The sequence below is a fragment of the Mixophyes fleayi genome, chromosome 1, assembly GCF_038048845.1.
Source record: "Mixophyes fleayi isolate aMixFle1 chromosome 1, aMixFle1.hap1, whole genome shotgun sequence".
In the NCBI taxonomy this organism is placed as follows: domain Eukaryota; kingdom Metazoa; phylum Chordata; class Amphibia; order Anura; family Limnodynastidae; genus Mixophyes; species Mixophyes fleayi.
In genome coordinates, this window is record NC_134402.1 from 35,851,789 (window position 1) to 35,876,040 (window position 24,252).

General features: G+C 41.9%; 1 protein-coding gene across 1 annotated transcript in view; it reads right to left on the bottom strand.

The window, feature by feature from the left end:
* CPZ (carboxypeptidase Z) overlaps nt 1-21,087 on the bottom strand; it is an 81,626-nt gene extending 60,539 nt beyond the window's left edge. The window contains exons 1-3 of the mRNA XM_075194366.1: nt 20,536-21,087; nt 9,591-9,620; nt 2,422-2,796 (exon numbers count right to left, since the gene is read on the bottom strand). Coding sequence (XP_075050467.1) covers nt 2,422-2,796; nt 9,591-9,620; nt 20,536-20,647 — 517 coding nt within the window. The 5' untranslated portion in view covers nt 20,648-21,087. The remainder of the gene's footprint in view (nt 1-2,421; nt 2,797-9,590; nt 9,621-20,535) is intronic.
* Nucleotides 21,088-24,252: the final 3,165 nt, after the last annotated feature.

Consider the following 24,252-nt stretch of genomic DNA (forward strand, 5'->3'; position numbering starts at 1 on the left):
CTGCTACCCCTCCTGTTTCTGTATGAGCAATGGCACTGAGCAATGTCACTGGAGACTGGAGAGTGACAAGAACACTGCTACCCCTGTTTCTGTGTGAGCAATGTCACTGGAGACTGGAGAGTGACAAGAACACTGCTACTCCTCCGGTTTCTGTATGAGCAAGGGCACTGAGCAATATTACTGGAGAATGGAGAGTGACAAGAACACTGCTACCCCTGTTTCTGTGTGAGCAATGGCACTGAGCAATGTCACTAGAGACTGGAGAGTGACAAGAACACTGCTACCCCTGTTTCTGTGTGAGCAATGACACTGAGCAATGTCACTGGAGAATGGAGAGTGACAAGAACACTGCTACCCCTGTTTCTGTGTGAGCAATGGCCCTGGATCTCCTGGGGAGGGAGGTACTTATGGAATCCAAAACTCGCGAGATCCGACAACGCAACAATGACGTTTTGCCTCGATTCATATCCATGGACGCGCGAAAGCACTGAGCCGGCTCGCGAGCCTACTCGGATCCCCTTAGTTCGGGTGGGCTCAGTTTTTAGAAAACCGAGCCCGAGCATCTCTAATTATCACCTTTACTAACTAAACAGACTGAGGGTACATTCACATATGCAGTTGTACAAGAGACTGGGGTTTTTGCCCTGTGCTGCATTGAACAGAAGGTTAATCATGCATGATCCTTAAAATATTGATCGACTGATTGCTATGAGGACCAAACTGTAAATACTTAAAGTACTGACTACAAATGCTGAACCAACAGAAAAAAATGCAGCATTCTGCATTCAGAGTTCAGTACAGGGAGAACTGGTAATGAGGTCCTGTGAGTACAAGCCGTAATAAATACCGTTAGGTACCACAGCTGTGATTTTATTAGGGAGCGGAATAACTACAGCTCTTATAGGCAATATAGGTCTGTCCAGGAAACAGATCAAAAACAACACTTGTTTACACTTTAAAGTTGTGCAACATTAGAATGTCACGAGAATCCCTAGAACTCAACAATAAAGATTCCATAATAAATTCTCTTTATGCAGCCGTCTAGACACTGCTGTATATACACTGGGTGTAGTCCAAAAAAAAGGGTGTAATAAGCTGTTTCACAGAAACATTTCCCCATTTTCACTCTGGCTGATACATTAAACTGTCCAGGAAAAAATATGTTAACATGGAAATTCTTTGGGGGGAGCAAAAAGATCACCATGTGCTGAAGTATTTTATGCTCTTTTTTCACTAGTTCCCTAAAGATGCAGGGAATAAGTCTTCATTGCTCAGTTTTTTACAGTTTGCCATAAAGACTGTGTTTATTTTGATGTTGTGCATGTTTGCACAGTCAAGATGCTGAATTAATCTGTTTTCTGCAGTTTATTGAAAAAAGAGCATCACAGGCTTATCTGAAAACTCTTCACAGAAGGATCACTGGGTACTCAATCCACCAAAATGCTTGTTATACACATATGTGACAAAGTCCTGTTTCATAACCATCGTCATGTACTTCTAATGCAACGTACAACTTTGAAGTTTATTATATATATTCACTGCACACTTCTCTTCTCTCCAAGGAGGATCACAAATTTCAGGGAGTCTTCACAGCCAATTAGGCCAACCTCCAGAATCCCGCCCAATCTTCTTGCAAAGCAAAATTTGCTGCAAATCCCGTCATCATGGTCAACATCCCTGACAGTGCAGCGACTGAGAAAAAACTGGAGCAACCAAACGAAAACCCATGAAAACACGGGGAGAAGAAACAAACTCCACAGAGAGGGACTTGGCTGGAATCGAACCCATGACCCCAGCGCTGTGAGGCAGCAATGCTGACCACTGCGCCCAGTGTTGCTTTAAACATTTTTCCAGCATATAAACTGAATCTGTTCATTTGTCGCAGCACCTGTACAACTCACGTTCATTTCAATAGGAGCGCAATTTAAACGCCATGCTTCCACCTGAGTTTGGCTTAACAAATCTATGTTATGTCCCACATGCTTGTTGAAAAAAAGAGCGATTGAACACAATTGTGAACGCATGTGAAACCTATATTATGCGTAAGCAAATTAGTTTATATGCATGTTAAGGGACGTGAAAATATCCGTTGGAAATTCCAGTTGGGATGTACAGTCAGGGTTTACAGATTTGCAGAGAGACATAAAGTCAGAAATAAATATATTTGGCCAGATTGATATTTTTTACTGTGAAGGAATGGAGAAACTACTAATTTTGACACCAACTCGAGATATGTCAGCTGACATCCCCAACTCACAAGTAGCTATGTTAGAAACATATATGCTTATAACATATATGCTTAATTTCCACCAGATGGCAGTAGAAAAGACAATTGCAGATTTTGTTACCATGAATTGGTAGATAGTTTTTGAGAGGAGCTCCCTTGTAAACTATAAATATATAGATTAGTGTATATTTTACCTCTTAGTTTCTCCAAGGGATCGTGGCAGCCTTCTTCTTCTCCGACGAAGAATCGGTCACAGTCCAAAAAATAAGGCCACGCCATGTCAATGGCATCAAAGGCAGGAAGACAAGTTTTCTTTAACGTTTCACACACCTTTCGGCACGGTTTTACAATCTTGTTTTTCTCACACCGTGGGGCGAGGATCGAGCATCCCACAAGCCTCAGATCAGGATTGCATTCTCCTTGGAGCAAGTTGTCAATGACGCTCAAGAGAATGTACTCAGCACTAAACTCCGTGTCCCCTCTGGATTGATGGTTTAATACATTTGGAAAAAATATTTTGCTGTAGGGTAAATCATCACAATATCCCAGGAAATTATCAGTACAGGTTCCTTAGAAAAAGAAAGATAGACAAACTGTTAGAATATTTTTTTGAATCCACATAAAACAGATTTGAAAATGTTATTGAGCTTAAATAAAAGTACAACGTCTACTTACAACTGTCGTCAGAATATAACATTTTATAAATTGGTTGGGCATGGTTAAATACTGTCTGTAAATAAATACAAGTAAATGCCAATATTTTATTGTTTTCTTACAGTTTTTATCCAACTTTGTAGCAGAATTCATTTTTGTCTTTCTTATTCTGTTTATTAAAGACATACTTGCCAACTTTTCCTCCTCCCGGGTGAGGTGGGCGTGCAGGGGCGGGGCTTGACGAATCACATCATTCTGGCCCTGCCCCTAAACGATTGTCACAATTTGGCCAATTACAGCAGGGGCCTGGCTAAGATGACACAATATTTACGTCATTAAGCCCTGCCACTTATCTATTGTGGGGGCGAGAACCGGGAGGTTGCCCTGCTCCTCCGGAAGAGTAGGCAACTATGTGTTAAAGAAAAACAGCTAATGAATCTCTAGAGACTGAAGTGTCTTTTACATTTCTGTCTCCATTACTGAAGTCATGTTGTCTTACCTGTCAATCTTTGATTACATTTTGGTCTACATGAAAATGGCCACCTGCATAGGCATCAATACATGGACATAGGACGCAATTTCTGAACTGTGTCATCATGCCACAGATGGTGAAGCCAACCACGTCTTGTACTGGCTCAGCATCAGGGAGAATGCCAGACTCTTCAGGGAGGGAGGGAGATCACCCTATTTCATGGAGTCTCCCGGACATTCAGGTAGAGTTGGCAAGTATGATTAAAGATGGTAGAAAATCTGGAACCAGTTCGAAATCATATTGAATTTCAATGGTCCGATGGCCACAGACATGTATGTGACACGGTCACCAATTGACCCAGATTCAAATTTGTGGTTAAAAATTTGCGACTTGCATTCACAGCTTCCGTCCATCTTCATCGTTCATGTTGAAAGAAGTGTTTTAAAATATTTTTATTTTCAAACACTAACAATAATAAAAAAGTATTTTGACATTTTTTAAATTCGAACTGCTTTCGCAGTTTTCGTTTCCCAATTGAAAACGATTAACGTGCATCAATTTAACCTCAATCATATGTGAACCAGCTCATACATGGTGATGCCTATTTGAGATTTTCGAATGTCGCTCGATTTTAATCAATCAAAAAAATCGAGAAACCTGACCAATTCTTTGGCAAATATCTAACTAACCGTAAAGAACACTCAAATTCATCCATTGCCATAAGCTAAAATTTGCACTTCTGGAAAAAATAAACTTACGCTACTGGAAACAATACATATTGGCATAAAAACAAAAAACAATGTAAACATCGCTATGGCTTCTGCAGGCACTGTGCCATCCATTCATCCATGATTTCAGATATTCCTTTAATTGTGCCACTGTTGATCCCAGAATTAACAGACAAAAATGTCACTGAAGTTGGACACAGAAAGAAGGAAAAAAAAAAAACTTTGCAGGTCTAAAATTGCAATCAGAGCTCTCTCTGGATCCACTTTTAAAACCTGCGGTGACATGACACCCCCAGTCTCTAAAATACAAGTACATGCTGCATTGTTGTGTGGTCCATTGGGAGGAATCGGACATACTCAGTTTACAGCTTAACAGTCACTAATTGTGAGATTTTAACAAAATGAAACAGACTGTCCTGTGTGTGTGTGTTGCTGTGAAACCACCAGCAGTAATTGTATCCCTGTAACTGTAAAAGTGTTTCAGTCCTTCACAATACAGTAAAGAGATACAACAGTAGCTCTATGCAACTGTCTGTTTTGCAATTTTTTCTGCTGGATAGAAACATGTGCTGACTGAGATAAACCAATGTGAGTTACCATGGAAACACGTCAACTTCTGCCAGGAACTAAAATGTATATATATATATCTATATATATATATAAGGAATAAGCACATGGCTAAAATTGGACACGGCTAACGATGCAGTAGATGGTATTTGGCTGGAAACACTAAAATTCAGTTTGTCAACGTATTGTATTCTTATCACGTATACTGTAATTAGATACAGAAAACAAATAATGTACGTAACGCTAATTGAAAATAAGCGTGAATGTGCAGAATTATATTTATGGCTGCAGCAAAAAAACATTGCTCCATCCGATGTCTCGGTGTAGTGGTATCATTACATATGCTGCTTTGAATGTTTTTTACTTATCTGTACTAACCTGATGCTACTATTGCTACAGTCAAGCTTGGTCCCTTACAGATAAGTGCAAAACAGAGTAGAATAATTGTTACGCGTTTCACCATCAGACTTTGGCCCTGTTTCTCAGCCCTACCCCAACTACACCACAGAGCAGAGTGATTTAACCACTGACTTTAATATTCCGTGCAATGCAATGATTGTTTCTCCAGAACTTTGCAACTCTACAGAATTCAATTCACCTGAATCTACGATTTCACTTATATTTACAGCAAGCTTTCTCTTCTGTTCCAGGCAGATGCTGCTAATACACACAGGACAGAGATTCAACTATTATGTTCAAGAAGGGATCTTGGAGGTCACGTGTGTAGATCTTGTTAACACCTCTGAGACTATGTACCTGTCAATATTATCCATACTTGCCAACTCTCCCTGAATGTCAGGGAGACTCCCTGAAATAGGGGTGATCTCCCTCACTCCCTGAAGAGTCTGGCATTCTCCCTGATGCTGAGCCAGTACAGGACGTGGTTGGCTTTGCCCTCTGTGGGATGATGACACAGTTCAGAAATTGTGTCCTATGTCTATGTACTGATGCCTATGCAGGTGGCCATTTTCATGTAGACCAAGATTTAATCAAAGACTGACAGGTAAGACAACATGACTTCAGTAATGGAGACAGAAAAGTAAAACACACTTCAGTCTCTAGAGATTCATTAGCTGCTTTTCTTTAACGCATAGTTGCCTACTCTCCCGGAATGTCCAGGAGACTCCCGCATCTTGGAAGACCTCCCGGGAGCAGGGCAACCTCCCGATTCTCGCCACCGCAATAGATAAGTGGTGGGGCTGGGTTTAAGGACGCAAATATCGCAACATCTTAGCCCACCCCTCCTGCAATTGGCCAACATTGTGACAATCATTCAGGAAGCGAGACTCCCGCACAACCACCTTCCATGGGACCTCCCTGAAGCCAACGAGGAAAAGTTGGCAAGTATGATATTATCAGACACTGCATCAGCATTTACAAAGAGCCTTGTTAGACATTTATTTACGGCCTCAAAAGTTAGTAATCCTGAGGCATTGGAGGTCAGCATCTCTGTGTAGGTATCATGGGTAATATCCTGCATCTGAAAGAGTGAATAAAGGTTGCACAGATCTGTTACATTAGGATGATATAGACTACCAGGCCTGGATATGTTGAAAGGCCACATACTGATAAGTTATAGTGGGACCACGGGAAATGGAGTAAGGACATGGGCTGGCAAGAAATAAGTGGCTGACTGATGGAAACAATTTAAATAGGGATACGTGGACTATATGGACTCTGCAGAATGTTGCTATAATTATATTTATTTAACATATCTTCCTCTCCTCTTTTGAACATGAATTCCTGTTTCTATGGTCTGCCAGATGTAAATTGAACTTGTAAACATTGCAAATGCTACACTTCTATTTTGCTTAGTCGTAGCTATGCCTGGTATGTAACATACTGATAAGCTTAGCACTGGTAGTACCCCATCATACTGATAACCCTCTCCACATTCCCTGGCTCAGATATTGGATTATAATATGTGTACAAACAATAAATCTGTAGTTCAGAGTATACAAAGATGTTCAGGAAGGGCAGTTTGTGAGCTCGTTCTAGGGCAGCAGTCTGATGTTATTTAATCTTTCTGGTGGGAAGTGGGGACAGCGAATCTCTACGTTCGCTTTAGAAAAGGAGTCATGGTGACATCATGCTGGTTTTGTGGTTTAATTTTTATTGGTTATTCCAATTACCCCTAGGTCGTGCCGAGGGTCACCCTTTAACCCCCATAGACAGGCTCACCTAAATCAGTAAAATTGGGAGGTATGACTTTCCATACACGCATAGAATGGGCGTAACGTGTGCCAATCTATCATATTGACTGACTTCAAGCTGCATTATTTTGGGTACTTTTTACTGGCCTGCCTGTATGGGCAAGTGACACTGAGGGTAGTTATGTTGTGGTAAATCTCTCATGTGTTCTAGTTTTTCCAGGGCAATCCTATTTATTCCCCAGATTTAAGATTTTTGATGCACCCAGATTAATATAGTTAGAGGAAAAAAAGGTTCGATCTAACCGAGCAAAATGTGGCCAAAATATGCATTTTATTCAAATGTGCAAATGCATGTAATCAAACTTGCTGGAAAAGCACTAGTGTTCAAAGTAGCCGTGTGTCACTTCCCTATGACACTACTACAACTGGGATCCTCCTTAGACACACGAGTCCTGTAAATGATATAGACCTTGCCTGCGTGGATGTGTGGTGATCACATCTGGGAGTATATTTACTAAACTGCGGGTTTGAAAAAGTGGAGATGTTGCCTATAGCAACCAATCAGATTCTAGCCTTCATTTATTTATTGCATTCTACAGAATGACAGCTAGAATCTGATTGGTTGCTATAGGCAACATCTCCACTTTTTCAAACCTGCAGTTTAGTAAATATACCCCCTGGTCTGTGTAGGTGCAGTTTGGAGCTAATGCATGTGTATATGTCCAAGACTTCTGGTCTGTGATAAGCAGTGGCGGATCCAGGAAGGGGGGGGGGGGCAATCGGGGCGATCGCCCCCCCTAGCAGGGGCTTGCTGCCGGCGGCTGCACAATATGTGCAGGTCCGCTCGGCAGTGACAGTGTGCTGCCCGGCTGCTCTGATTGTGTTTAAAACACAATAACAGCAGCCAGGCAGCACATTGTCACTGCCGAGCGGACCTGCACATATTGTGCTGCCGCCGGCAGCCTTGAAGGCAAAAAGGGAGTGGGGCCTAAATCGCCCCCCCTAAATCGCCCGGGGTAGAATCGTTTTCGTTTTCTAGATCCGCCCCTGGTGATAAGTTCTGTTCTGTTGTTACAGTATGTGAGTTACAACGTCACTGATCATTTACATCCCAACTATCCTGGTTGACAACTTCCAGTTTTAGACATTTGAAGCCTCACTTAGTGTTAGGAGCAATGCAAAGAAAAGGAGCAATCTTGCACCATGGCAAAAAAACATGTTGCATCGCTGGAGGGGTGGGGGGGGGGGGGGGAGGCAAATTTAAAATATGTAGACCGATTTAAAGTTGGAGGTGGCGTGTTTTCTCTAAGTTCAACTCTAAATTTCAGGGTAAAAATAAAGCTGTCCAGTATTTGTGTGCTACATACAGAAGAAGACAGTATTTTCCCTGCATGAACAAAAAAAAAAAACATTTGCACCCCTTGCATCTAACATGGTTTGTCCAGGAGAAAATGTTCTCTTTTTTTTTGCTTAGCTCTTAACTTTATGAGGCCTTTGGTTTGCACCTCACTTTCCCAATTGCCACATACTGGTAAGGCTAGGTACACATTACAGGTTTTTCAGCCAATTATCTGGCCAATCACCCGTTAAACAACCATTCGGATAGATATCGCATTAGTGTGTATACTTAAGCTGGGTACACACTACAGAATTTTGCACCAACTTTTTATGCCGATCGATTTTACATGCGATTGATGGTCCAATCGCTCGGTCCATGGACTGCATACACACTAGCCTTGTTTAGGACGATAAAGGGAAGAGCAGACGTCCCTTTAGGGACTTTTTACAGCCATGTTGTCGTGAGCAATGATTGCAATTTCGGAAGTATATGAGGAAGTATTGGAGGATTGTCGTGGATCGGTAGGAAGTTTATACACACTACACAACGGAAACGAGATTGGAACGAAAATATTTAAAGGTACGACCAACCAAATGAGGCGACAATCGTCCATTTGGGCAGACTTTCGACCATCGTGTCACTACACGCACTGACCCGACTTTTGAACGAGCGGTCGTATGTCGGCTGGTTGAGCCGATTATTGGACATAAACCCTGTTGTGTGTACCTAGCTTAACACGATGAATGAGAGTCGTTTCACAGTACTGATCACCGTTTCTTTTGAATGCACGTCATGCTTAAAAATCTCGTTCCAACCTCCTTCCAATCCTGTAGTGTGCATGTACTCACGCTCATGATCTCCATAGAGTTTACAGAGTCGTGCTCTTTTCAGCCGATGCCGGCAATGAACATGTCCCGGTGAATAAATGTAGACAGTGCCTTATTTGTAATAATTTGTCCGTTCGCTCTGAGACTGAATATTTTGTTTCAGAGTCACGAAAACTAAAAGAAGCTAACAAAATTTATAATGACATTGTGGATAGCTATAACAAGGCGATTAATCAGTGTGACAGGAATGAATGAGTGAGTGAATATTGTGCTGCCATTCTCTAAACGACTACAGGACCAGATGAAAAGCACAGATCTGAAGGTAAATCGTGTCCGCATGAATCGTCAGACTGATTGGAACTTCAGTCGTTTGTAAAATAGTTAGCGATAACAAACTGGTAGTAAGTTTTTGTAGTGTGCACCTAGCCTCAGCCTGCTTGCTTTCTGGACATACTGTAAATATAAGTACTTTACTTTCTTATCAGACATTTGTTAAGAGCTATGGAGGAAGGAACAAAGTGGAAGGGGATCAGGTTTTAGGGACCTCTGAGGACCACTCATGGATGCCAACTGTGTGTAAACAAACTTAAGGTTAGTGTCCCTTTAATAAATAAAAGACTTACCTTTCATTGTTGCTGGATCCATGCATTTTCCTGCAAGCATAAAAAAGAAAAAGGGTTACTTGACATGCATTTGCCTAAACCATAGACCATATTTAGTACATTTCTAATAATCAAGACTGACTTTATTAATTACATTAATAGATTATAATTATACAAGCTATCAGATGTTATCTTTGTCAGTACAAAAGCTGTTAGGGCCTGAGTCATTAAGGGGAGCAAAGCATTAATAAAGGAGTAACTTTGCACCTGGGCAAAACCATGTTGCGTTGGAGGGGGAGGTAAATTTAAAATCTGGGGACAGATTTATATTTGGGGTAGGGCATGTCCTAGCTCAACTTTAAATTTTAGTGTAAAAATAAAGCTATCAAACATTTGTGTGCTACATGAAAAAATAGCCAGTATTTAACTTATGTGCAAAACAATAAACTAATTTGTACCCCTTGCATTTTAACATGGTTTGTCCAGGAGCAAACTTACTCTTTTTTTTTTGCTTTGCTCTGCTTAATGACTCAGGCCCATAAGTCAGTAGCTTCATGTCTTCCATGGCTGAGCATCCACACACACTCAGATCATCATGCACAATGCCAAACATACACTGGAGTGGAGTAAAGCACCTCACCATTGAACTCTAGAGCTGTGAAAACACGTTCTCTGGAGTGACAAATCGCACTTCACGATCTGGTAGTCTGATGAGAAATCTGGTTTGGTGGATGCCAGGAGAATGCTTCCTAACCAAATGCTTATTGCTATCTGTAAACTTTGGGGTTGGAGGAATAATGGTCTTGGGCAACTTTCCATGGCTTGGCCTAGACCCCTCAGTTCCAGTGAAGAGAAATGTTCATGCTACAGCATACAATGACATTCTAGAGAATTGTGTGTTTCCAACTTGTGGAAAAATTATGGGGAAGGCCCTTTTCTGTGTCAGCTTGACAATGGCCCTGTGCACAAGTGAGGTCCACCAAAAAATGGTTTCCAAAGTTTGGTGTGGAAGAACTTCACTGACCTGTACAAAGCCCTGACCTCAACCCCATTGAATATCTTTAGAACGAATTTGAACGCCAATTGCAAGCCAAGCCTTAGCGTCCAATATCAGTATCTGACCTCACTAATGCTCTTGTGACAGAATGGATGCGAATCTCCACAAACATGTTCAAAAATCTAGTGGAAATACTTCCTAGAAGAGAGGTGGCTGTTATAGCAGAAAAGGGGGAATTAACTCTATATTAATGTCCATGGCTTTGAAATGAGATGTTCAATAAGCACATATGGATGTGATGTTCAGGTCTCCACATACTTTTAGCCATGTAATGTATCTCCCGAAACATGCCCATTAGTACATTGCTTATGAAAATGACTAACCCATACATTGGTACGGCCTCATCTAGAATACTGTGTTAAGTTCTGGAGGCCATATCTCCAGTAGGATATAAATACATTAGAGACTGTACAAAGAAGGACATCTAAAACGGTACATGGTCTACAGCACAAAACTTACCCAGAAAGACTAAAAGATCTTAATATGTATAGTTTGGAGCAGAGAAGGAAAAGGCGGGACGAGATAGAAATGTTTAAATATATCAAGGGTTTAAACAAGGTATAGGATGGAAACATTCTTCAAAGAAAGAGAAGAATTAGAACACGAGGACATACACTGACACTAGAGGGAAGTAGGTTTAGAGAAAACTTGAGGAAAAACTAATTCACAGAGAGGGTAGTGGATAAGTGGAATAGCCTCCCATCAGAGGTGGTAGAGGCTAATACAGTAGAGCAATACTAACATGCTTGGGATAGACATAAGGATATCCCTACAAAGAATAAAGAATCAAATAGGGTTTGAGGTTACCGTAGGTTAATAAAAAAAAAATTGGTAGACTAGATGGGCCAAGCGGTTCTTATCTGCCATCAAATTCTATGTTTCTATGTTTCTATTCACGAACACACATTTCCTGAGACATGTCCACTTACCCATAGCACCTGAGACATGCTCACTAGCATATACTTCTTAAGACATGACCACTAAGATATACTTTCTAAATCATTTTCACTAATATGTAACCAGATCAGCCGAAAGCAACCTTAAGGCCCCCAGTGCAGTGGCGTACGCAGGGGGATTTCTGGGTCTCCAGAACCCCCCCCCCCTCCCACTAACTAAGTGCCCACAATAGCGGCACTGTACTATACAGCAGCCGCGGCGCTGTCAAAGACGCGTCCGCGGCTGCTGTATAGTACAGTGCTGCCGAAACGGAGCTGCTGCGCATGCTCTCTCGCGTGTGGTTTTTGGTTTTTTTTGGGGTCAGGGGGGGGACAATAATGACAATCCTGCATGCGCCCCTGCAGAGCATCTTGGTGTTTTACAGGCTATGCGTGCAACTTCGTCAAAAGCCAATGCTTCACAAGTAGCCTAGGAAGGGTGTAGCCACGTGGCCACAAGGAAGTTTCTGTTACGCACAGTCACTTACCCCACCCACAATTTGACTTTGATGTGTGGATGGGGTTGGTGCCCCATCTGCCCCCAACAATCATCGCAGGGCCCCCACATAGGTCCTGGTACTTTGTACGACCCCTTCTCCCTCTCGGCGTATCTTATTTAACCTCAAAACCGTTTACCAAGGTTATAAGGCTACACCTAGTGGGTAAGACCGGCATAGTCCTACACAATTAATTTGACCTCTGTAGAGCAAAAAAAGTCATCATCTCACTTAGTGCACCTTCATTTATGAGTCTTCAATAATGGATTATTAATTATATTACAAATTTTAATGATAGTTTTTCCCCCAAATTAGTCACCTGAAGGAGTTAAAAAAAACTGAATTGAAGGTTACTGATTCCTAAAACATTCTCTCTCATTAAAACAGTTGACTCATCCTGAAGGACAACAACAGAGTTGCAGCACAACAGAGAATTGAGCAATAATTGGGGAAAAAAGATCCAGAGAAACGGTAATAAACAAAATAACTTTTCAAAACAGTTTAATAAATGACTTCCCTAAAGTCCTCAGACTGAACGGTGCTTTAAGGGAGAAAAGGAGAAATTAGGTCACAGCAATGGAGCTTATCTACACAGTCGTGGACTGTGCCTTGTGCACCACAGGACACAGGACACATATCAGTTTGTTTTGGAAGACAACTTGAACATGACTTATAGTGCAGTCAAATGTAGGACTGCAAATCTACAAAACATAACTACTCTCTATCAATCTCATTCTTAGGCTGTTGTCACATGAGTATTGACCAATATTGTATTTCACCAGCGTTATCCATGCAGTGTCCTGAACCACTCAAACTATCATCATCATCATCATCACCATTTATTTATATAGCGCCACTAATTCCGTAGCGCTGTACAGAGAACTCACTCACTTCAGCCCCTACCCCATTGGGGCTTACAGTCTAAATTCCCTAACACACACACACACACACACACACACAGACTAGGGTCAATTTGTTAGCAGCCAATTAACCTACCAGCATGTCTTTGGAGTGTGGGAGGAAACCGGAGCACCCGGAGGAAACCCACGCAAACACGGGGAGAACATACAAACTCCACACAGATAAGGCCATGGTCGGGAATTGAACTCATGACCCCAGTGCTGTAAGGCAGAAGTTCTAACCACTTAGCCACCGTATGGCAGCAAACTGTACTACCATGCTCCAGGATCTTTACAGAGCACACTCCTATTTAGACCACAGGCTAAGATGTATTATTTGTTATAAACCCAAACTTCATTTTTGTTATATTACCAAATCAACCCTCCCCCTCGCCCCATTAATGCAGAGCTCCATAGCAACAGATGTACGAAATGATCAGAACCGATTGACAGAAAACTCACCACAAAATCTGCCAGACATTTCACTGGCAGTATTTGGCCTTGTACTTCCAGTCCTACCCCATCCAAACCATACAGCAAAAATAATTGACCATCATTATGCCAGCGCAAATTTACAATTATAGGGCAGAGTTGCATTCGGCTAAAAAAAATGCAAATATCACTTTTTTTCTTTCTTGTTTTCAGAACTTCTTAGATTATGGGCATACTTGCCAACCGGAGATCTCCAAAGTTGTCCGTGTCTTGGTAGCATGACCAAGCTAATTGAATCATTAGGCTTTTTGCCCTGCTATATAATACCAATTTGGCCTATTATAGCAGGGGGCGGGGCCAGGATGATGCAATTAGCTCCACCCCCCGCCCACTTCGGCAACGAAGCGGCCAGGATTTAGGAGGTTGCCCTGCTCTCCCTGGAGTCCGGGAGAGCTCCCAAAAATTCGGGAGTCTCCCGGACATTCCGGGAGAGTAGGCAAATATGATTATGGGTTTACATAACTGTACCTATAAATGTCTGTTCAAGGCAACTTTATAATCAGTGTGTTGTAATGTCAGAATTCACCAATTATAAACTTATTTTGCACTTGAACATCTTCATACCTGACACATCTAAACCCCACCCAGATGCACCCAGTCACAATCAAATTCGCATGAAACCGACCTATGCTATGTTAAACAGACCACACCCATTTCAGGGTCTAAGAACCAGGGCTATTTGGAGGTGTATAAATAAATAAAAAAATTATCATAATTTGATTTGTTTACATTGTTATCTTTGTAGGGTCAGCTATTTGTCTATTTCTGATCTAGCAGGTGGTGTTTTGTTTGTTTTACATGTCATTAGACACTAGGGGGTAAATGTATGAATGTCCGGATTCTTCAACTCCGGCGTGTTCAGCGTCTTAGGCGATTAAATTTAAAGCGGCGCTGCATTGTAAAGGGAAGTTTCCCTTTACAATGCAGCGCCGCTTTAAATTTAATCGCCGAAGACGCTGAACACGCCGGAGTTGAAGAATCCGGACATCAATACATTTACCCCTAGCGGGCAGATCTTTGCCTTTATGCCATTCAAAAATGATGTTGCCTAAAAAAAATCAATATGTTGGGTACTACAACTTCCTGATACTTGCGATACTTGGGATACTTAACACAGGACATTTTCCCCAAATCATCATTGATATCATGGTGGCTGCCTTGTGGAAGCATTGTGTATCTCTGACGTTCCTTAGCATCATCTGTTCCCATGGAAACAAGACTTCAGTGTTTACAAATGCTGGTAAGGTGCGTCAGACAACATGTCTGCCGATGGCAGCAACATCCATGTCTGAGTCTCCACATGCCAATTGTGGGCAGAAATCCTATGTCAAGTGCTTTTAATTAGACAAAAGTATTTGTTCCCATCTATGACTGCAGTTACCCTTTTAACTACTGTGGATGCTTAAACAATCATTTCTCACATTTCATCTTCAGAATTATTTTTAAATAACTTTAACACCATAACTATACTTGTGCAGACCATTAACTTTTGCTAAAAGTTTTGTTTCAGACAATGGGGCGATTCAATAAGTCACAAAGTTCCGTAATAACCTTGCAGCTATGTTTCTGTGTGCAAAACAGCAATTACCATAATCAAAACATTGGTTATTTTTGCTCACATTACCACGAGTGGCAAGCAATAACTGAGCGAAGATCATTACCTACAACATCACGCAGTAATATAGCGGAAAGTTACTATGGAACCTCGCACCTAATTGAATTGGCCCCAATGCATCAGGTACTGTTTAGATTACAAAGAAATCAGATCTCACCTCAAAGTTCCATAACCTGTATATTATCATATGACTTCTTGGTGACTTCCAATATCCTTGCAATCTACAGTAGAGAATATGTTACTTCCCATATAAAAGTTCTCTTCACCTCTAAGGGGGGGAAATTCAATCACGAACAACGCGGCCCGTGCACTACTACCATTAGTACGGTAATTTGACGTATTTTTGCTCGCAAAAATCAGCGTTGAAATTACCGTACTAACTGTAATAATGCGCACTGCTACTGTAGTAACGGTAATAGAGCACGAGCCGCGTTGTTCTCACAGACAAGGTGAATTGAATTCCCCCTTAAATGTCTTTTCAATTACTTTTTCTTTTTTAACAGAAAAAAATAAATTGTGATTTAACTAAAGAAAATCTATTATACATAGTGCTCAACTTTCCACTGTTGCCCTCTGGGAGATCCCGGAGGGTGGAAGGGGGCGGGGCGCGGCGAATCGCATCATTGTGGTTCTGCCCCGTTACAAAACTTGACATTTTGCTGCAGGGGTGGGGCTAAAATGACGCAATTCACTGCACATTGCGCTATTTAAGAGCCCTATGGGCAGGTTGCGGGAGAATTGCCTGCTCTCCAGGGTGTCCGGGAGACATTCCCAGAATTCGGGAGAGTGGGCATGTGTGCTATTATATTGCAAACAATTCGGCAAACCAAATGCAGGTCATAGGCTGGGTGATTTTCTTGTGTGACAGTAAGTGGGAGATATATCCTCAGTCTTCCCTTGGCCTATCAGGTAATATAACTAAGGACTAGTAATATCACTGTAATAATTCCCCCTCTCTGACAGAGGATTATAATGATTATAGAGATTATAATGTGCACTGTACTCATCACAAGTCAGAGAGTTAGTACATAAGTGGGTGGTGGTAATTTCTCTAGAACCCATAGGTTAAGCCGGCGGTTCCCAAAGTTGCGCCGCGGCTCCCAGGGGTGCCGCGGCGCTGTCACAAGGGTGCCAGCGGCAGAGGGGGACAGCGTGACAGAGAAGGAGGACAGCGTGACAGGGGCAGAAGAGGGGGACACAGCATGACAGGGGCAGTGGAGGGGGACACAGCGTGAGAGGGGCAGTGGAGGGGGACACAGCATGACAGGGGCAGTGGAGGGGGACACAGCGTGAGAGGGGCAGTGGAGGGGGACACAGCGTGAGAGGAGGGGGACAGCGTGACAGAGAAGGAGGACAGCGTGAGAGGGGCAGTGGAGGGGGATACAGCGTGAGAGAGGAGGGGGACAGCGTGAGAGAGGGCAGAGGAGGGGGACAGCTTGACAGAGGCTTGTGCTCTGATTTTATATTGGATACAAACCTGGACAATTGCATAGTAGCTGCAATCAAAAGTTCATGAACTTATTATCTGCTGCAAAGGTTACACGACTCAATTACAACAGTAATGTAATCCCACAGTGAAAATGCTCTCTTGCAATGTCAAGTGCAAATCCACCTTATTGTATGCTAAAGTATGTGGATTTGCTGGCCAATAGGGTGGCTGTGGGGGTGTACCATCTAATATGGCTGTCCAATGGGAGGAGTTTGACAGACTGGGGTGTTTCTTGCCGAGTACAAATTAGACACATTAGTGCACCTAAAATTGAACTAACATGCAAAGAGAGAATATTTGCAGAGGAGCTCTCTGCTTGGCTGAAGGACCCACAGACCTGAAAAAGGACTTAATTTTTGTGACACAATCGGTTTATCTTTCACTTTAATGGGACATATTTTTCACCTTTCAGATGCATGTTTGCAGAAAAGCACATTTCTAGGTCATACTTGCCAACTTTTGGCAAGTGTATTCCGGGAGAGGGGCGCGGCAAACGCGTAATTTTGATCACGTACCCGCGACGGAAATGTAGTTTTGTCGTGGGGGGCGGGGCCAAAATGATGCGATTCACCGCTAATTGCGCCATTTAGACTAGGCAGTTGCTGGATGCGGGAGAATTGCCTGTTCTCCCGAGAGTCCGTGAGACCGACCAGAATTTCGGGAGTCTCCCGGACATTCCGGGAGAGTTGGCAAGTATGTTCTTGGTGCACTTAGAGCAACATAATAACAACCTAAAAATACACAAAAGTGTCACGTATTTAAATCATTAATAAAGCTAAACCGAGCATACATTTTAGAAAATAAAACTGACCAGTTTAAATTAGGGATGTGCACAGGCCACTTTTGGTGTCTCGTGTTTTGTGTTTTGGATTCGGATTTGCTTGAGGTTTTGGGTTCGGATTTGTTTCGCAAAACACCTGACGAAAGGTTTTGGTTCGGATTTAAGTTGGATTTATTTTGAAAAATAAAGCACAGCACAGCAAAGCACAGCACAGCACAGCACGAGATATACCAGGACAGAGGACCACCTAACACAACCTCCCTCTACCCTGATCAATGCCCGAGTGAAGATGGCGGCGGCTAGCGGGGAATTTATAGGATCCGAGTATCGCGAGATCCGACAGTGGGATTATGACTCAGAGCCTCGGTTTCAGTTTTGCAATTGGCGGGAATACCCGGATCTGTCTTGGATCCGGCTCCGATCGGCAACGTTCGGGTGGGCTCGGATTTCAGATATCCGAGCCCGCTCATCTCTAGTTTAAATGACTAAAAGAGGGTGGTGCCATATATAATACGCTAGGTTTCCAGGTAGGTGCTCTTGAGCACATAAAGAGGTAACTTTGGGTTCACACTTTGTGCTGCTTTTTAATTACTTTCAACTCTCAATATCACAAATTTTACCTTGCACCCCATAGAGGACCACAGGAAAATCCACAATGTTGGGCACTCTAGTGGCCGGAAATGAGCGCAGCCGAACATCGAGGTGATGTTTGGCAGCACATCGCATTGAAATGTATTGAATGCTTTTGGGATCAAAGACTAATGTGAAGCCCATGTAAACCATCATCTTGCCCAGGGCCATCTTAACAACATTATGGGCCCCCGGGCAAAGCAGTGCACCGGGGCCCCTAGATATAGATATATAGATATATACAGATATAGATATAGATATATAGAGATAGAGATAGATAGATGTACTTGCTCAGTGACCCTTGTAGGTTTTTTTGCAGGTTTTTTTCTTTTGCAGGATTATTTATTCTCATTAAGAGCCGTGCCTATGGGGCCCCCTTGCCCGTGGGGCCCCCGGGCACCTGCCCATCGTGCCCAATGGAAAAGATGGCTCTGATCTTGCCCACCACTAATCAGTTCCTATTAAATTTATAAGCTGTATTCTTATGAACACTTGTTCAGACCCAAAATGACTGCCCCACTGTGTCTAGGAGACAGGTTCCCTTTAACACTAAAGGTATTTTATTAACATACTGCACTAATGGCAATATTAACACATTCTCAAGTTAACAGGTGAAGACTAGCGCAGCATAATGCTTAATTGATCTATGCGCCATACTACCCATAAATCAATGGGGGAAGCACAGTGGTCAGCATTGCTGCTCCAGAGCACTGGAACCATCGACTCCACACTATCCAATATGGGGCAGCACGGTGGCTAAGTGGTTAGCACTTCTGCCTCACAGCGCTGGGGTCATGAGTTCAATTCCCAACCATGTGGAGTTTGTATGTTCTCACCGTATTTGCATGGGTTTCCTCCGGGTGCTCCGGTTTCCTCTCCCACTCCAAAAAAACATATTAGTAGGTTAATTGGCTGCTATCAAAATTGACCCTATCTCTCTGTCTGTGTCTGTCTGTGTGTGTGTGTTAGGGAATTTAGACTGTGGGCTCCAATGGGGCAGGGACTGATGTGAGTGAGTTCTCTGTACAGCGCTGCAGAATCAATGGCGCTATATAAATAAATGGTGATGATGATGATATGTTCTCCCTATGTTTTGTGCAAGTTTCTTCCGGGTGTTCCAAATTGGTCCCACATTGCCAAAAACATAACAATATGTTAATTCCCTGCTGACATGTGCATCTGTGTGGCAGACAATTTAGACTGCAAGCTACACTGCGGTAGGGACTGCTATGAATAATTACACATTTCTCTGTAAAGTGCTGAATAATATAATAATAAAGGAAAATAATAATAATAATAATATAGGCAGCTTTCCAGACGATGATTTTACAACGTCTTCTCGTGGAAACCTCTGACATGCGTATTTTATCCATAAGGACAGTATAAGTATCATGGCACAGAGATCAATGGATATTTATGCTTCCTTGATTTCCTGGTGGTTTCCTTAAGTTGCCTTTGAAACACAACTGAAGAAACCCCTTGTGTGCACCAGCCCCATGTAAACACCATCCAGACCTATCAATGAACAATTACAATACAACACAGCTTAATATAAATTGGAGCAAACGAAGATACACCTCAAATTGAAACATTGTTCGGCACAGGAAAAAACATTTAAACCACTCTTTCTTTTTCCTCAATAAATATCCTTTAACAAGTTGGAGACATGCTGAGCGGTAATTACTTGAGGTTAAAGATTTCATGGTATAGACAGATCCTTCACATTCCAGGTAACGGACAGTAAAGCAGGTCTGAACCAGTAATCTGCACACTAATAATTAATTAAATTGGTCAACTCCTCTAGCACAATTTAGGATTATCACATGTTGCATATGTCCTGTTCTATTATAGTTGTTTAATGTAGAATTTCTTCACAAGATAATCCTGCACCTGAAGACATTTCACTGTACTCTTTGTTTGAATGTATTTAGTTAGGATAAAAATACCTACTAAGAGGAGAGGATCATTAAACTGTTATACCCCCTCTGGCTATGTTTGGGGGAAAATAATGAGCTCTGGAATAATCAATCCAACACAGAGAAAAGGAAAAATGTATCTCTAGAGAAATCATGAATTTGGGTCAAAAGACACATTTCAAAGTCTTCGGAGTAGCAAGTGTGAAATTTAGTGTTTTTAAAGATATATCCGACACAGTTGAAGACACGTGTTGCATTTTGTGTTGACATATGGATTTCAAAAGTGTGTTGTAAATATTTGCAAAAATTGTCTTGAAGTACATTGTTGTGTTTACTGTGATCTGTGTTATTTCCTATTTGGTGCAGATGATTTAATATGTGGAAATATGGGCTAAATAAAACATGTCAGAAATATATTTGTGTAACTAGATAGAAAGATAGATAAATAGAGCTATATCACAAAATCAAGGAGAAAAAATAGACAGTGTATTGATTTACAGAAAGTTTCTATGCAGAATACAACAACAGATAACTAAACACGTGTTTATCATGTTCTATTTTCCATACCACACTTCTAACTACAGCTACTTAAATAGTATAAAACAATGACTTAGACAACACATGGATGGAATCCAAGAGTTTATTGAGTTCTTACCCAAGGCTCGATCTCCAGGGGGGCAGTTTGGGGAGCAGTGCACGACCCCAGCAGCGAGGGCAAGTAAACACCCAATCAGGGGATGTCTGTGTCCTCCTGCCATTGTTAGCATGGAGCAGACTGATGTGGCAGAGGCAGCAGGAGAGAACTGTGTAATGGCAGGGAGAGCCTGGGCTCTATCAAGACACTTTTTTTTTTTTCTTCCAGGCAGCCAAATTGCTCACGTATTACAATGAATACGTCCCTGGGGTCATGTTACAGATGAGGTTATACCAGCAGACTGCAGATCCTTTGCATTTCCCCCCTGGTAGATGATAATCGTTCTATCTGCACGTAGGGGAATCATTAATTCCGGTGATTTGTAGGTATTTAGGAGCTGTTTGCTGAAAGCGCAGGGCTGGCTGGACTGTAAAGAAAGCAGATTTGTTTCACTTAGTAAAGTTCTGACTTCCAGGGATTGCATATACGTCTCTAAAGTGTTCCCATTCCTAAGGTTACAGCAGTACAGAAATGCTCAGTGTACTCTATAACAACTAACCACACTACCACAAAAATGCTCACAAATTCTTGCTATACTGTTCACTGTAACCCGTGCAGTGTCAGGGTCCATGTGTCTGTAATGTGTTCTGCACAACTCATTCATTATATGGATACTTTGTTGCATAGCCAAAATGTTTAACCCTTTAGCTGGGAGAGTTGAGTGTATTTTTTGCACAGCGTCATTCATAGGAGGGAAACTTTTAATGTGTACTCCAGCCAAGAAAATGTATGGTAAGTAACATCCTCTTTTGGTACCATAATAAAATAAATTAATTTATTCCTTTAATGGGCAAAATAGGAAAAAAAAATACTTTAACGTGGCTCTTTCTTTGTTTTTTTGCCGCAATCAATTAAACCTATTAGGTATACCCCAAAATGCATTCTGCTACTTTTAACTGTATAAAGGGGTAACAAATTTGTGTCATTTATTATGGGTTTAGCGGCTGAATTAGACTTTGAGTTTACATACATATAAAGTACGGGCCATAAAATTGGGCTGGGTAGCAGAGAAGCATCTGCCCCCGGGGCCGGTCCCATCGTGGGCTACCTTGGGCTGGGTCACTGGGCCATCTGCATTTTTTTTTCCTTTTAAATGTTCCTAATAGGCTGCTGAGTCGAGTTGCCCCCCGAAGCTAAAATTTGCCAGCCCTCCCTTGGCACCCGGTCTGGTTACAGCTAATACTGGGGGACAAATAGCATAGGGCAGTGGATCACAATCTTTCTCAGTTCGAGGCACCCTGAAGGTCTCCATAATTTTTTCAAGGCACCCCTAAGCCAAAATAATTACCATGTAGTCACCCCCCCTGCTTACCCAGCTTACCAACGGCCCTGGCCACGGCACTCCTGTGATATCGCCACGGCACCCCAGGGAGCACAGTTTGGGAACCACTGGCATAGGATCTTACCACAAAAGACACAACCAGCACTAGGCAATGAGAGACTAGATTGATCCCCCTATAAAAGAGAAAACCTCAGCAGTCCCCCTGTCATAGTGGGACTGAATTCCCTAGGGGACTATAAAAAATGTTTGGCTCCTCCCCCTAGGAATTCTTCATCCAAACACCACTGGGTGGGTGGAAATAGCGACTCACCTAATCCCTCATTGTCTTTGATCTTGATTGCTTACCTAATTGCAATGGTATCTTCATCATCCTTCTTTTCCTTCTTTTCTTCATTATTTTCATCTTCTCTTTCCTCTGCTAAAACTATAGCTAAAAATAAAAACCCTGCTAGATGACCCTCTTCATACTCCCTACAGGTGCTGCAACGCGAATGTCCACAAGTAACCAATCAGAACAGCTTTGAAGAATCTCCGCTCATTTTTCTGCCCACCTGTATGGGAGGCCAGGAAAAATGAGCAGAGGTTCCATCCTGAACATCGCATCAATGTATCTCCACGTACAAACATAAATGAGGAGCTTAATCTACATGTGTAGGACACTTTACCGGCAATTATGGTAGGAATCTCCGCTCAATTTCCTTTCATGGATGTTCCGGAGACACCTCTTATCTAATTGAATCTCCCCATCAGCCTGCTTAATTGAATAAAAAAAATCTTCTATCCTCAAAGCTAGCTATAGATGTTATGCAGTGATGTAAAAAGGGCTCCAGGGTACCTATTGGGAAAAGAAATAAAAACTAATATTAACTTTATTACAGAAAAAAAAAAAAAAAAATTTGCAATTATTTGATATCTCAAATAGGAAAAAAAACAATAAACAGATTTGGATATAAAGTTCTGTAATGGATGAAAACCTGTGTTCAGTAGTCAGCAAGTGGTGTCTAATTTTCTAAAATCAGATAACTTCAAGTTGACTATTGGAGATTCTAAATTCAAATATGCTGCGTGTTTAGGTGTTCACAGCATAGTCTGATTTTTAGACTATTTTATCCATCTAGGATATAAAATAATTACCACATTCAAAAGTCTTTTAATTTTTGCTATATTTTTCCTTTAGTTGAACAATGTTAATCCCAGTCTATACTACTGTTGTGCTCTGTACTTTTTGTCCCTACAACGTCTATAGACTTTTTTTTCGGTGACATATGTTTAAGGTGCATCTCACATGATTCAAATGACATATTTATCAGTTTTCAACTCATACTTGTCAGTGTGCAGAATTGGATTATCCAATCGCCTGACAAGGCTACAGCCTGGGGTGCAAGGCTTTTGGGGTGGGGGTAATTTTTGGGGTGCAAAATTGTGACAGGAGGAGGAATAAACTGAAATTAATTTTAAAATGTCAGAGGATAGTTTGTTCCCCAAAGTAAAAATCAAACATGAAAGGAAACTGGAGGTTATAATCGTGATGTATTCCCGTGGTAAAGGCTGAAGACAATAAGTCATCCTTGGGCGGGTGCTTGAGGATAGGCGAGTAGGAGAGACAAGGATGGCGACGGGCACATGTGTAACATTCCCCTCACATCTTAACCCTCAGTAGCGCTCGTTCATGCCTCCGTCCTGCTATACAGTTCGTATTTTAATGGGGGGCTACAGGAAGGACAAAGATTGCCGTGACCCATTTAAAAGGCAGACGGAGCTGAGTTTCAAGAACACATTAACTTAAACATTGGTGGGGGGTGGCTAAACAATCCGAATTTTAATTTAAGGATGAGTCCAAACATGGGTGACGCTGATCCCTTAATCCGGCTCTGTGAATGTGAATCCAGTTAAACTGTTGTAGGAAGATTGTGGTATCAAACACACCTCTATTAGAAATAGACTTCATACATTTTCCAATAATGTTCTTTCTACCTATATATTGCTGCCCCTTTTCATGTAAATACTTAGCAGCTCTGATCTAGGCCAATTCACAAAGGATGCCCTGAAACTGGAGAGTATGCAGAGGAGGGTAAGTAAATTAATAAGGGGGTTGGCAGATCTCAGTTATAGGGAGTGACTGCGTGGGCTATATTGACTTACACTTAATGGGGGGGGGGGCATAAATCCCTGTATATAAAAATATTGATGGCCCCTATGGCCCAACCTGTTCAGTGTAAGATTCCAGCAGAGGACTCAAGGTCGGTCCTTACATTTGCAAGAATCTAATTTAATCTCCCTCTGCAAAAAGTGTTTTAACAAGAAGTATAATGAAACGATGGAAATCTCTCTGGATCACCATACTATTGTGCGTTTTGTGTTTTTTAATGCCAGTAGACCCTCATGTTCTGTTTTGA